A 15,407-nucleotide genomic window follows, 5' to 3' on the forward strand; every position below is an offset into this window, starting at 1 on the left:
GTGCGTATCTATAATTAGTCCTGTTGTTGTCCCCTGCCTCGCACAATAATACTTGCAATGTAAGTTGCGAGCTGCATTTGTTTTTCATCTGTGTGTCTGGGTGGTGTACTTGAAATGCTACTCACCTAGCTACGCTTCTTATACACAGTTGTGATGATTTTGGTAAATTAATGTTAAAGCATTTTTGTTAAACTAATAATGGCAGAAGTCAGGTATTTTCTTCAGACTTTCTACTGTCATATCCCACAGTTGTTTTTTTTTTTTTACAGAATTAATGGTATGCTTAGTCGTTCCTGCTATTACTGCCCCACTGGGATTGTTTTCATGTGCTTGCTAAGCTGTCCTGCAACTCTTCTGGGCAATGAAACAGTGGATTAGAGCAAGAACAGTAAAGAAGTACTGGCACCAGGGTCCTGAGCATTGTGACCCTTATACTTCAATTGGCCAGTTCAGCCTAGCCACTTGAGTGATTTTTAATTTTTTTTTTTTTCCCTATGAGAAATGAACTTTTAGAAGCTGAAGGTGTGTCTTAAGACATTTTCTTTATGTGTTGAACAGAGGCATCTGTGTCACGTTTTGAAGTCATTTTGGATGTTGGCACTTGAGTTATTTTTTCAGGATTATTTTTTGTTCCTTTTATTTTTTCTTTTAAGGAGGTGGTGTTTTTCTCTTAAGCCCCATCCCTGATCTCTGCATGTTTGCATAACAGCAAAAGTATTCATATACCACTGATAGGTCTTTTGTATGGGCTTGCCTTGAAATTGCACTGTCAGCTTGGATTTCAAGGTTATGTGGTGATACATTGTCACTGGTTTTGGCAGTTAAAATACCTGAATTATTGTTTGGTTATTTTACTCCCACTGTTCTAATACACTTCGCTATTTCATGACACTTATTGTCTCTGACATTTTACAGAATCAAAATCTGACCCAGTTGTTATGGGGCATAAATCTACCGTCTTACGTCTCCTAAGATTTAAAAGTCTGTAACTATATATTTGATTCTGGGTATTCAAATGTGGTTTTGGAAATAAATTCTGAGCTCTCTAATCTTTTCTGCCTCTTTTTTTTTTTTTTTTTTTTAAGCATGCAGTAAGAGCGAGCACTTTGAGGGAGCTGTTTGCGTAAATCTGTCCGGTGTTTTTTCCATGCAGAGGCAGTAAACTTCCTGGAAGGCGTAGTGGCGGGAACCTCTAACGCCAGAAAAGCAGGGTTTTTTTAAGTGCTTCCCATAAGCTTTTTTGTGCGCGTATATGTCTAAAAAATACTGTTAAACCAAACAATATTATATTTTATTGCTTTTGATGGATTGTGTTTTTTTATGTGAAAGGAAATGCTTTGCCTTTTCTGCTGTCCCCACCCAGCTGTGTTTTTGTTCCGTATAAATCTCCATTTTTGAAGCCCTTCCCCAATTATGACTTTTCACCTTAACTTTTGCCATTTAAAATGATAAAAGATAATCATACAATACACAGAAATCCCGTTTAACCAATGCTTTCTCGGTATGGAAAGAGGGATGTAAGGAATGGGAAAATGTGCAAATTATTTTTTTTATTTATTTTTAAATAGACAGGTTTTCACTATGTTTCAGTATTAATTGGGCTTATTTAGTGAATTCTAAACTATGTATTTCGTTAGAGTATCCGTCCTGTTGAAAATCTGCTTTTTCTGTGCTTCTTAGGGTTGATTGAAACGATACTTGACTCACCAGTCATAAATCACTCTTAAAGAAAATGCGTGACTCCTGCTACTGTTTGACTTCTGAGAGTGCTGTTACGAACTCTTCCACATGCACTGCTCTGATACAGATGTTTAATGTTGTTTTTATTGTACGAAGCTTTGCAACATGGCTTCTGTTGTCATTGGGAAAGTGCTCTGTAATGGAGAGATTAGGCGCTTTTCAGATACAACCAGGAAGCTTCAGTCTGCGAGCTTTTACAGCACCACACTTGGAGCAGTTTGAGATAGCTCTGTGCCAGTCGCTGCAATGTTTGTCAGCTAAAGGAAACATTAAAGATGGGTTAATGTATACAGGAATTAACTTTCATTCTGTTCTCTAAAATCCACTCTGAGTTGCAGCATTGTCATGTAGAGATGGGGATACTTATTTATATAGAGAGATTTATATATGTATATATGAACGCGTACATATGGTTATGTGTAAGATACAGGGAAATCCCAGAATTACCAAACAAATTAATTTTGTAAGTTGTGAAGATTTAAGGTGGATTATGTTTAGTAAGAGTAGGATAAATGCCAGTGAAACTAGCATACTGGCTGCCTTCACGAACTGATAATTGTTTTGGAAATGGCCATTCGGAAACTATAACTGCAGCACAGCAGTCTGTAGTGAATTGTGTCTAATGAATCCAATACTGTTCCTATCTACCAAGTGTGACAGGGTCCTTTAGGGTAATAAATACGTGCAATTGAACTGAACTCTATTTTTTTTTTTGTTGATTTCTGCTGTGCATTGAAAGTCTTGGTGTTCCTCGTACAGTTCTTAATCAAAATTCAAAGCCAGGGTGTGTTAGGCTGCCCTGAAAACTGACTGACAGAATGGCCAAGGAAGTTATGAAGGTGAGGGTGCAGCGGGCTGTTCAGTTGCTGTGACAGATGAGTAGCTGCCTGTGCCTCTTAACCTGTTAGCTCCCTGAGTTTTGCCACTGGTGGCCTGGGCTCTGATGCTGGCAGCTGCGTGAAGCAGCTGACAAATGGTGTCCTCTTAAACAGCAGCAACTCAAATGCATATTGCCGTCAGGTGCTTAGACAAGGGCAAGGAAGTCAGATTGAACAGAGTAACTGGGACTAGGAGATGGGAGGACAAATAACACCAGTGCGTGCTTGTTAGGGGTGGTGAGAAGGTAATCCGGAGAAGGCTTTCGTGGGTGTTCAGCATTGCTAGGGCAGTGCTGAAGAGCCACCATGCAGTCCTGTATTTTTGTCTGTGATGCTTATTTTAGGACTTTATGAGCAAGTTCAAGGCATGGCTTTGGTATAGCAGCAAGAGTTTTATTTTGAAAGATCTCAAGTGAATTTGGGAAGTTTAATTATTTTTTGTACTGAATTGTTTTAAATAATGTTGCATCTTTTCCCACAGTTTGCATTCATTGTTTGGTTATTTATAATCCGGAGTATGTGACTGCTTTTCTGTTCTGATTTTTTCTCTTTTCTTTTTTTTTCAGTCTTGGTTGCTTGTCGTACAACAAACAGAACAGCTGAGCAAAATAATGAAGACACATGCAGAGGATCTTAATTCTGGGCCTTTGCATAGGCTTACAATGATGATCAAAGATAAGCAGCAAGTGAAGAAGAGTTACCTAGGTGTCCATCAACAAATTGAAGCAGAGATGTACAAGGTATTTTATTCAATTGTTCTTTCTAGCCTAATTGTAGCTTTTAAATTTATTAAAAAAAAAATATCTTGAGGATGAATTTTTTTAGTTCTGTTTTCTCTGTTGTAAAAGTGGTGATTTGTGCTATGTAGGCTGTCTAGTTTAAATTTTAGTTATCTCCTTCACGTTTTCATTCCCTTGCTAGCTGACAAGGCAGAGATGGAAAACTTTATTCTGCATGAATTTATTTAGACAGATAACATCGGAAATGTTGCTGTTCCAGTAGAGGATGATTCTGCATGTTCTGCATGACACTTTCCTGTGCCACCTCTTTTGTTCTCACTTCACTCTAGAAATCCCTGGGACCAGGACACTGAAAAGTGGTTTTTTTTTTTTTTTTTTTTGAGTGGTCCTTACAATCTGCACTGTTTTGAGTGGGGATGAGATTCTAGTTCTTATTCTCTTATTCTAAAATATAAATCACATATAAACCAAATATTAAGGCTGCAGATGGAGCGCTTCGGGACCTTTTTTATTACAAGTCCCTTGTCTTGCTGATGTTGAAAGCATTGTGTCTAGCCAGTAAAGCTGACAGAAATCAGTTCAATTCAGGTGCTCTGGGGGAAGGTTAGCTGCAAATGTCAAAGAATAAACTGATAGTTTGAAAGGTCTACTGAGAGAAAGGAAAGCACTGCTTCTTCTCTCTTTCATCAGAGACTCAGAGATTTGGAGTAAAATAATTATAACGTATGAGTAATATACTACAAATATCGTGGACTGGTGAGAAAAAGATTGGTGGGCTGGTTATAAGAAGAACCTTAAACTACTACTAAACATACATCATGTTAAATATGTTGGCTTTGTTAGGACTGCTTCAATAATCTGCTGGGATCTTGGCATCTTCCCCAGGTATTGGCTGTGAGAAGTACATTCTATTTGATGCATGGTTGGTTTATCTGATCTATTGGCTGGCTTATCTGATAGAATTTCCAGGCCGAATAATCACGTCCACTTATGGATTGGTGCATCTGGAAATTGTCAGGATTGAAGATGGAGGGAAAGTGGTGGCATATGTTAGAAATAATAGATGCTAAATTTATATTTATTGGTGTCCCTGCCCATGGCAGGGGGGTTGGAACTAGATGATCTTTACGGTCCCTTGCAACACAAGCCATTCTATGATTCTATAGAGAATGGAGAAATGGGGAAAGAAAGAAAATATAAGAAATAAAGTGCAGCAGAAGCAAGACTGGTGGGTGTTCAGGTAGAGTTTTAGGGAGACTTTATAAAACATACTTATTGTGCTATTAAGTTAACTTAATGCAGTTAACAAAATGCAGTTTTTTTAAATAAGACTTTTTTCAGGTCTTTAAGACATTAAGCACTCCCCAAATATTTAATTACAAACTATATTGTTTTTAATCATGGGCTGCATGGCGATGCAAGATGAATAAACTTGCACTGGTTTTGTAATTCCCTTCTTGCCCCACCCCCTCCCCAGCTCCTGCCTTCCTGGTTTTCCCAAGAAGCATTTGAACAACATTTTGGTTAGATTTGATGTGTTCCTTCATTGTTAGCTGACATTGTTTATTCAAAGCTTCTGTGTCACTAGAACACTACAGAATGGTTCCCAGAAATCCAAAACAGTTTTTGTGTTTTGTGGTGTTATGTCTGTTTTCATTATATGTGCTGACAAAATACTTATTATTTCCCAGGGCATTATCCAAAACTTGTAAATATCCATGTCTTTGCAGTTCATAATCTTCAGGCAATTTGGCCAAAAAATATATATATTTTCCTTCAGGTGAAATACTTACGTATCATACATTCTTATTCTAGAGACCTGCACAATGAGGAATCTTCTTTGGTAAAATTCTTGAGGGCAATGGGACACATGCTTTTTACACAATACAATAAAACCTGTATCTTCAGGTTTATTTCAGTTCCCATTAAGATCCTGGGTGTTTTTTCTTTCTTTTTGAATTTTGAGGAAAAAAAATTTAGAATGCTGTGCTACTTAGTTGGGCAATTCCTTGATATATATACATTGAGATAAGGATAATCACAGAATCACAGAATTTCTAGGTTGGAAGAGACCTCAAGATCATCGAGTCCAACCTCTGACCTAACGCTAGCAGTCCCCACTAAACCATATCCCTAAGCTCTACATCTAAACGTCTTTTAAAGACCTCCAGGGATGGTGACTCCACCACTTCCCTGGGCAGCCTGTTCCAATGTCTAACAACCCTTTCAGTAAAGAAGTTCTTCCTAATATCCAACCTAAACCTCCCTGGGTGCAACTTTAGCCCATTCCCCCTCGTCCTGTCACCAGGCACGTGGGAGAACAGGCCAACCCCCACCTCGCTACAGCCTCCTTTAAGGTATCTGTAAAGAGCAATAAGGTCGCCTAATCCTTCACCACTTTACCTTCTTGAGAGTTAATTGAAGATGGAGACACTTTGATTTTCTCTGGTGGAAGAACGCAGTTTAAGAATCAGCAAAATTCATTTCACAGTTATTACAAAAGTTTCTTAGTATTAGCGGCCTAATTAAATTTTACTTTTTTTTTTTTTTTTTGTGAGAGAAGCACATTCATTACCGTGTGTATGTTAGTCGTGTTCACTAGCTAATCCTGTCTTCTTATCCATTGCTTAACACAATTTCATAATACAAGTTTGCCATAAAGTTTATTTTTCATATACCATTTCTATTAATTTAAAATAACAGCAGATGTGAGCGATTTACAGCATAAATATGTATAAATATGAGATAAAAATTTGGGACTAATGTACACAAAATTTCTTGCCTGTAAGTTAAACCTGTGTAAACCTGTGCACAGGTAGCCCAGGAATAGAAACTATATATAGCATCTTGTTTGCTCTTAAGGGAATTCCATTAAGTCTCCGGATGTTGTTCTTGTGGGTGAGGATAGTAGTGGTGAGAACAGGAGTGTCTGGGCCTGATGTAAGGAAGAAAGGAAGAACTGTGAACACCAGTTTTCTTCATGCTAGTTGCATGAGGAGCAGTTTTCCTGCACTCCAGATTTCCTTGTCAACACAGCGAGGGTGCTTCCATTAGATTAAGTTCCTCTTCCATGGTGACTATATATTGCTTTGTCACAGTTTTTAATTTTCTTTACCACTTATGCCACCTTTTTGGTATTATAGTGGCTGGTTCGTTATGAGCTTTTGTTATCAAATTGATGATTTGTGAGTATTTCTGAATAGTGCACTAATTTTCACACAGTGAATGAAAATTGGGGTTAGGAGAGTCAACATCATTGTAGTTTTCTGAACAAATGTTGTGATCAGTGGAGCTGCTTCTGATGGAAAGAAACTCCTTCAAGTGCTTTGTTCTACAGCACTCTTTTTTTACATTTTCTTTTTATAAATTCAAGTCTTATGACAGGTAGATCTGTTCATGCACAGTTGCTATTTCTAAACTGTTTATGTAAAATGCTATATCCAAAAGCTCTTTTGTCTTGGTAGTTGAGACACTAAAATAATTCCTTATTTTGCAGAGAACTTTTTCATCCAGTGTGTTTAATGAGCATCTTTTTTTTTGTGCTTTTCTCCATTTTGATTGAAATAGAATAGTGTTTATAATAAGCTGGATTTCCTTTTAGTTATTACACTCTACTGCTCTGATCCATGTGGGGGACTCTGTTCCAGGCATCTTGTTCCATTCCATACATTTGTTGATTTTTTAAAAAATTTTGTTACCCTGTGGAATAGCCTGTTAAGACTATCTCAAGACAACAGAAAGTGTTAACATACTTATTTTGGGAAGTAAATCCAGTCAGGATTAGTGAAAGAGAATTAACATTTTTAATGCTGGGGATAAGTATTCTTATTGCTCTTTATATTTCTGTTTTCTTGAAGGTCACAAAGACAGAACTAGAGAAACTAAAATCTAGCTATAGACAACTAATAAAAGAAGTAAATTCTGCCAAAGAAAAGTATAAAGAAGCTGTGGCTAAAGGTATGTGTCTGACTTGGGTTAATTTAATCTATTTTTTACTTCCTGTTATTTATTGCAAGGTAATGCTTTTATTTTGAGCAACTTAATTGTAATGTGAAAGCTCATTCAGTAAGTAAGCGAAGCTGTCTGTCATCAAGTGTACTTGGAGATACTCTAAAAGTTATGAAAATAGTGATAATCCTAAAAAAAAAAAAGTGGTAGCTCTGTCGTCCAGGTCTTCTGTCATTCCTTTAGTGGATGCATTTGGAATGTAAAATTGCTCATACCAACTGTTAATAGTGATAAACAGCTTGCAACTCCTTCTCACGTACATTGCAGCTGCAGCCTCCTTGCATCCTGTGACCTACTGTGGTTGCTGCAGTGGCATTAGCATCAGTTCCTGACACTTAGTAGAATGGAGCTGAAAGGAAAAGGGGAAAATAATTCATCTGCACACTGATGTGCCTTAAAGATTTTTTGGGGAATGATGTGTCCAAACTGCACAAATTTTGACTGCCATTGAATTATGCTAATGATTGGATCAATGAGAGACTTTGTTATATTATGTATTGGAACATGTTAATAATTGGTCTTACCTGCTTTGCTAAGTTTTATTTTTTTAAAGAAAATTAATTGCATGACAGTACATAAATATAGGTCCAACTTTACCATCAAGGTCCATCTTCACCACTTTGCATGACTATAAAATTATGTTAACTTGCCCTATCAGTGCTGAAAGGTTGTTTCTTTCTAAATTTGTCTAAAATTTGGATTGATTGTTGATAAGTGAATATAAAGACAAAACAGCGTGGGTAGGAGAAGTTGTACTTAGCACTTCTTAGCTTCAGCGTATCTTTTTTATTTATGCATGTATTCATTTGAGGATGTAAATACTTTCTCAGTTGTTCTTCTGTAGTTCCCCAGTTGCCTTCTACATGTTACTTTAATGTGGAGATTTATCTCCAAGTAACTCTGTAACTTGGGAGTGTATAGTATGTAACACGGAAAATATAATAGGGTGTTAGGATCCTAGTACGTTCTTTTTATCCCATCTTCCTGTTATAGCTCTGATGCATCTGCATTCCTGATGCATGAAACTTTCCCATTAAAATCAAAGACTGCCTTGGCTGTTCAGCAACTGTAATGTTTTGATGTGGTTATGATTAACTGAATTAATATTTCTTTAGATAGACAACAAACAAAAGCTATTTTTAAGGCACTTATTACTCCAGTGGTTTTCCTTAACCTTCTCTTTTCTGCTCCTCTTTAGTATTTGCCTTTCATTAGTACAGTTCGTAGTTGATTTAACTTTCAGTACTGTGTTACTGTAGATCTACTTTAACAAACCTCTGACCTTCGGAGAAACCGTGCAGGTTTTTCTTCCAAGAATTGCAGAAGTGTTTTGCCCCTGCTGCACCACAGGCCATCTTCTTGTTTACAAATACCTTTGTGGTTCTGGGAGTGTAGAGGAGCTATGGTGGTTGTCTATCAGTTGCAGGTCAACTGAGCTCTGTCACTATTGTTAATGGTATTTCTGTGGGTTTCTGCACCTCTGCACCCTCAAGTTGTCAAGCTGGCTTGCAGGATGAACAAGTTAGGGAAGTCTTAAAATTGTAACGCTTCATTGCTGCAGGCCTTAGTTGAGTACCTAGTGCTTATTCAAAGTATGTGCTACTAGGAGATATGCCTCTTGTTAACATAAAAACTGGTTTGGTTTTTCAGGCTTTCCAGAATTACTGAAAACAAGGGAAGCAATATTGCATGCAGGAGCAGTGGTGGGGCCTACTTAGATATTAGAAATAAGCTGAAAAATGCTTTGTTAAAGAAAACAATGAAAATCTTTGCGCACCAGCCCGTAGAAGAAAGATGTTCAAAGAACCAGTCCAGTTCCATTTCTGTACAATGTGATTCTTTGCAGATCCCATTCCTCTGGCAAGCTGAATCTGTGTTATGGTGCCTGGTTCCTCCTGGCTGGAGCAGGAGGGGACAGCTGCTCCACAAGAAATACGACTTTGTCTTTGCACCTGGGCTTCTGCATGCTAGATTATTTTTAAGTCCGTTTAGCACCTGTGCATGGAAGTGGTCAACACGAAAACCAAAGCAAGTTACACAATGGGGTGATGTAGGAACTTCTCTATTTTGCAGATAAAACAACTTAGAAATTTGGTGACTTTTTGTAACAGAGAATTTGTCTTCTACCAAGAGAGTAAATTTAATACAGCTGCTACTGAAAGAGGTACAAGTGTGTCTCTAGTTTGGGAAAACAGATGCTTACATGTTTTCTGGTTGAGCTATTAAAAGGGAAATTAATTTTTGAGCTAAACACCTACAACAGAGGATTTAACTGGCAGAGTTAGAGACTATTGGAAGTGATCTTAATCAGTAGCAGTTGTTTTATAATAATTTTTCTGCAGCTACAGTGCGGTAAACTTTAGCTACTGTGTGTCCTACTTTCCAGCAGCTAACAGGACAGTCGCAGGGAATCAACATGCCGATGCCTTAATGCGGAGTTACAGCTGTCTTCGCTTCCTCCTGAAAACAGCTAGGAGAACCTGTGGGAAGGGTAGTAAGAGTAAGGGTTAAGCACTGAATAATGGTACCAGTTAAGTACTGGTTCTGTTTGTGTTAGGGCAATGGGAAGGCAGCTGCTGGAGAGTTTGGGTAGGGAAGTGGTTCTGTAGTGAGGAAATGGAACTGCTTTCTGAAGGGTACGGGAGCTTCATTATGGAGGGGTGTATTTGCTCTCCTATCTGGAGAAATGCAGAGGTGGTGGCCGGGGAGTTTTTCTGGGAAACCTGCCTGTTGCAGTGCTTCTGCTTGGTCCCTGCTGGGGAAGCAGTGGCACAGCTGAGTTGCAGAGGGCACTCCACGAAGTCCTGGCTGCTGCTTGGTGCTGAGACTGGACGGCATTGCCCTGTCAGGACCACCAGCGTCTGCATGCTGTGTCCGTCTGGAACCACCAGTTCATCACGTCTGTTCCTTACCCCGTTTAACCATGATTTGCTGTTCCTTTGTGGCCCATGATGACCATGGCAATCACAAATGTAGACCGGCTCGTCATGCTTGGGTGTGGAGTCCCCGTCTGTCAGGCAATCTGTTTGGTGCTACTCACGTGGTTGATAGGCAGATTTTAGCTTTTACAGTCCTTTATTCTATGATTTTCTGTGCGTTGAGAGAAAAGCAAACTGATAGGGGTAAAGTCAGTGAGCTGAACTAGTCCAGTGCCTCTCTAATGATGTATAATTAAGCAACTGGGGAAATGGTTATTCATTCTGATAGCCTCTTCTGGTTTTAGAAGGTGGAGATTTTCTGTAAAAAATCAGAATGCACATCATGCTCCTTTGCAGAACTGAGGGGATTATTTGGAGCAAAGCGCAAAGAAACCCCCTACTAGATTGCCTTTCTGTTATGAAAGGGACAGCCCTCTGAAATGTTTTGAATGTGTGATACAGAGAAGAAAGATGTGTAAACTTCTTCCAGCAGTGGTCCCAAGTGACGGTCACAGATGGGGCACAATGCTGTGCCTACAGTGCTGCAGTGACATCAGTGATGCTGAGTAACAAGGTACAGAAATACAGCATGGCATGTGGGCTTAGCTGCAGCAGGAAAACACATGAAAACAAAGCTTATGCCAAATAATAAAGACATGGCTTTGCCAAAGAAGAGGTCACAAAGTTCTAAAAAGTTTCATAAATTGGAAACTGTGGAACAGTTGTAGACATTTCTTGTTACAATTTGACTCTTAGTTGATTGGATCACTAATAGTTTCCAAGTAAGGATGTTCTTTTCACAGTTATTTTTATTTCTGCAGAGTGGTACTTATGTATTAAATTTAGTTCAGCATGTGTTTGTGGAGATTTCCAGTTTTTAAATTCTTGATTTCTTTTTTTGATTAAAGAGTACTTACTATTAGATAGAAAAAAAAGCTTAAGTAAGAAAATGATAACATGAATTAGAAAAAAAAATAAATGTGATCTTTTCATTACACTTTAAAAAATATGTATGGAAAGCATTAATTTTTAGAATTTAGTGTGTATTTGTAGAGCTGATTTTGGTATTATGTGTTAAAATGTGAAATAATGCTTTTATATCAGTTAATTTTTGCAAGTTGGAGTAGAGCCAATTTGGCCTTGGGAGGTTCATACTGAATTTGAATACAATACCTTTAGGCAGCAAAATTTGTAATTTTCATGTAGATACTTCTTGTACAGATGTTTATTGTGTTCTTGTTGCTAGTTAATTACTGACTGAATACAGGAACTAGGTTGTAATGTTCTAATGTGATAGAATGGATCTGAAATAAAGGAAAAATACATTAATTCTTAATGTAGAATTTAATTATTTCATTTTATGCTGTTAGAGCAGTATAAAATGGAGGTACATATATGAAATTTCTCTAAATTGGCTTGTGTTCCCTGACAGTGTTGTGATTTAGAGGAGACTAGAAATATTAATATTACACCTAGTACATTGTAAAACATTGCATCTGCTGGAAAAAAGCTTTCTGAACCCTGCGACTCTTGTGATTTAGTACTTCAGAACTGATGTGACTTCTGTGGTACATATTGAAGTTTCATGACAGCGTAAGCTGTAGCTATGATAAATAAGAAAGCTGTTGAAAAAGCTTTCATTAAACCAAATTATTGTCCTGCTACTCTTTGTGATAGCTGAGTGGCCAGAAAATGCTTTTATTAGGTGGCTGGTGCATTCATTCTGAGATGCCTGTAAAATTATACTGCTACATTTCCTAGTGGCGTGTGTTGCCTTTACGCTTTGCTGAGGTCAGAGGAACTCTTACTATTTATTTATTTATTTATTTATTTATTTATTTATTTATTTATTTATTTATTTATTTATTTTTGACTGGAAGTCACGTGTTCTGAGATGGAACAAATGCTGCTGTCTGAACTGGCCCGTCTCAGAGATGTCAGCAGGCTGGATGGATTTCACATTAATACTCAGTTGCAAGTGTTACAACTCACAGGCACTACAGTAATGCTTGAAAGGGCTAGGGTTGTTCCTTGCATGTGAAATAAAGCTTCTAGAGAAGGAAATTCTGGGACTTGCAGTGACAAGAGATCTTGGTGACTTCTGGTGGAGTTTGGGACCAGCTTGCACGTAGTGTTTCCACTCAAAGTGGACATGCAGCATGGACCTACCCTCTTCAGGCTTCGCAGACTAGCACTTACAGCTTGGCAAGAGTTTTTTAGTGGTGCTTATTAGCTCAACCATCTTAAAGCAGTTCATAAGGATGCTTTTTTTTGTTTTGTTTTGTTATTTTTGTACCTTGTTTATCTTAACTTCTGATATGCATTAAGCAAATATCTTTTATTGAACTAACTCTTAGCTCAGAAGTTTAGGTCTTCAGTGTTCTGTAAACTTGAAATCTGTAAGTATATACAAATAATTTTGTTTTGTCCCCATCAGAAAAATATTTGTTACTTGCACTCATTAATTTGGTAGATAAGGTTTGGGAAAAACTTTTTATCCTCGTCTCAGGACTAAGATGTGTGGAGGAGGACGTGCACGATTTTCATTGTTGAAGAAACATATTCATGTAAGCCTCTTGCAAGGTACAAAGGGAAGAAAAAGACCTTAGACTCCTGTCTTTTTTCTGTCTTTTTGATTTCATGTTAAGTTACAGTGCTGTTAAGTAACAGCACTGTGCTTGCATCTTTTTTTTGGAAACAAGTAAACAAAACAATCCTAGCTTAGTTGCAGCAGTTTGCATAAAAAGTCCTGTGTAGACTGGTGTAATCTGCCTGCTGATGGGGAGCAGCGAATGGATTCCTTGTGCTGTTTTGCTTGCGTGCCTGGCTTTTGCTTTACCTTGTGAGCTGCCTTTCTCTCCACCCGTGAGTTCTTGCACTTTTACCTTTCCAATTCTCTGCCCCCATCCCACCTGGGGAGAGTGAGTGATCAGCTGGGTGGTGATGAGCTGCCTGCTGGGGCTAAGCTGCAAGCTTGCTTTAAAAAAAAATGTCACTAGAAGATGATCTATGTAAAAGACATAACCATCTCACTAACAAGTGCAAAAAACGTTTTCAGTAGAGTAATGCAAGCAAATAATATAAAGGAACATTCTTTTCTAGGCACAGTGAAATAATGCTCTGAAAACGTGTGTCTTCAGAGTTGAAATAAATAAGGAAGTGATTACGTGGGAGGTTTGTTGTATTGATAAACAAATGTAGAGACAGAAAAATACCGAAGAATTATTTTTGTTATCAGAAATGATGAAAAATATGTAGATAGAAAGATAGGTTCAGTTCTGGGAAATTACTTGAAAAACTACTGTCATAAATACTGTTAAATGTCTAACAGATCACTGGATGCATTGGTGGAGCTTTATGCTTTATTACTGAGACTTAAAAAAGAAAAAAGATTTTAAAATAAACCTGTTTTTTTCCCTGACTAAAGTGTTCTCAATATTTGCCTCCTTTCTCAAAGGCAGATAGATACTTTATTCTAGAAAAAGTAACTAAATAAAATAAAAGCCCTAATGCTTGCTCTTTCTTCTCCATTTTAAACTTGTCTGAAATCAAATGCTGTGGTACCCAAGTGAAGTTTTAATGGAAATTATAGAAAATCTGAAGCTAAGCTTTCTGGCTTTTCTTGGAAAGTAAACCGTGAAGGTCAGACAGTCAGACTTTAATTTAAAATAAAGGTATTTATTTTTATTTCATAAGCCACAGGATAAGCCAAAAGAGGGATGAGATATCCAAAGGAACCTTCTGAAGTGCTCAAGGAGAATAACTTGTTCTGTGCTCGTACATCATGGTCTGAGTTACATCTGGAGAAGGGAGGGAAGAGGATGCACACTCCTGCCAGTTCTCCCCCTGTTCTGCTCAGTTACTCACACTGCAGACCAGGCTGAGGAGTTTGAGACTGGAGTTCTGGTCTGTCTTGCTCTGTAGTGTGTAATAGATAATTGGATAGAATTCTAAGATTTGTTTCAAACTGTACAAATATAAATTGATGTAAATCTAACAGCAAAAATGCTGCACGTGTAGCTTGAGAAGTGTGAAGAAGACTGCAAGGTCAAGCAAAGGTAGGATTCAGCCACCAATCATGCAGCAAATTTTGCAAGTTTCAGAAAACCTGCTTCTTTACACTGTTAGGGAACAGTTCCTGGAAATGTGTAGTTTCAAAGAGGAAATGAGTTGAAAGAAGAGACTTTTCTGAGCTAGGTCTGAAGCAACTACGGCGTCTTTGCGTTCTGTAAGAGCGCTACAAGGTCAGTGTTCATGTATGAATGCTCCTTACTTTCCTCTATGACTGTGTTACTGTTGGGAAGACAGTAATTCACATTGTACAATGAAGCTTATGGAAAGCTTGCAGAAGGAAAAGTGAAATGTCTGCCCAGGCCCCAAGGACTCAGGCAGCACTGCATGTCCCTGCCTGATCCCCCCAGGGCTCTATCCCACCTCAGCCCAGGCCCAGGCCGCCATGTTGAGGGAGGTGATCCTGCCCCCAGCGAGGCCACACCTGGAGTCTTGTGCCCAGCTCTGGGCTCCCCAGTGCCAGAGGGAGATGGAGCTACTGCAGTGAGTCCAGAGGAGGGCTACTAATACGGTGAGAGGACTGGAGCACCACTCACACGAGGACAGGCTGAGAGAGCTGGGCCTGTTTAGCCTGGAAAAGAGAAGACTGAAGGAAGACTTCATCAATGTATATAAATATCCGAGGGAAGGGTGTCAAGAGGATGGAACCAGTCTCTTCAGTTGTGCCCAGCAACAGGATGAGAGGCAATGGGCACAAACTGAAGCACAGGACGTTCTGGCTCACTATGAGGGGGCACTTCTGTGCTGTGAGGGTGACAGAGCACTGGGACAGGTTGCCCAGAGAGGCTGTGGTGTCTCCTTCTCTGGAGATATTCAAAACCCACCTGGCTGCCATCCTGCACAATGTACTCTAGGCTATCCTGCTTGGCAGGGGGTTGGACCAGATGATCTTCAGAGGTCCCTCCCAGCCCTGCCCATTCTGTGATTCTGCTGTCACTTGTTACCAATAACCAAAAAGTCCATCTTGCTTTAGGGTTCAGGTAAAGCTCCTTCACATGGGTGCTTGCTTAATACTGTTGGTGTGTATTTCTTGGTTGCAGTTCACTATGTGT

The 15,407-nt window shown here is 38.7% G+C and overlaps 1 protein-coding gene across 3 annotated transcripts in view; it reads left to right on the forward strand.

The window, feature by feature from the left end:
- The window catches only part of FER (FER tyrosine kinase), a 190,720-nt gene that overhangs the window by 16,468 nt on the left and 158,845 nt on the right, over positions 1–15,407 (forward strand). For all 3 annotated transcript variants that reach the window (XM_082782897.1, XM_082782896.1, XM_082782898.1), the window contains 2 exons: positions 3,185–3,358; positions 7,216–7,315. In XM_082782897.1, coding sequence (XP_082639023.1) covers positions 3,185–3,358; positions 7,216–7,315 — 274 coding nt within the window. The remainder of the gene's footprint in view (positions 1–3,184; positions 3,359–7,215; positions 7,316–15,407) is intronic.

Source organism: Aythya marila (genome assembly GCF_965140915.1).
Source record: "Aythya marila genome assembly, chromosome: Z".
NCBI lineage: Eukaryota > Metazoa > Chordata > Aves > Anseriformes > Anatidae > Aythya > Aythya marila.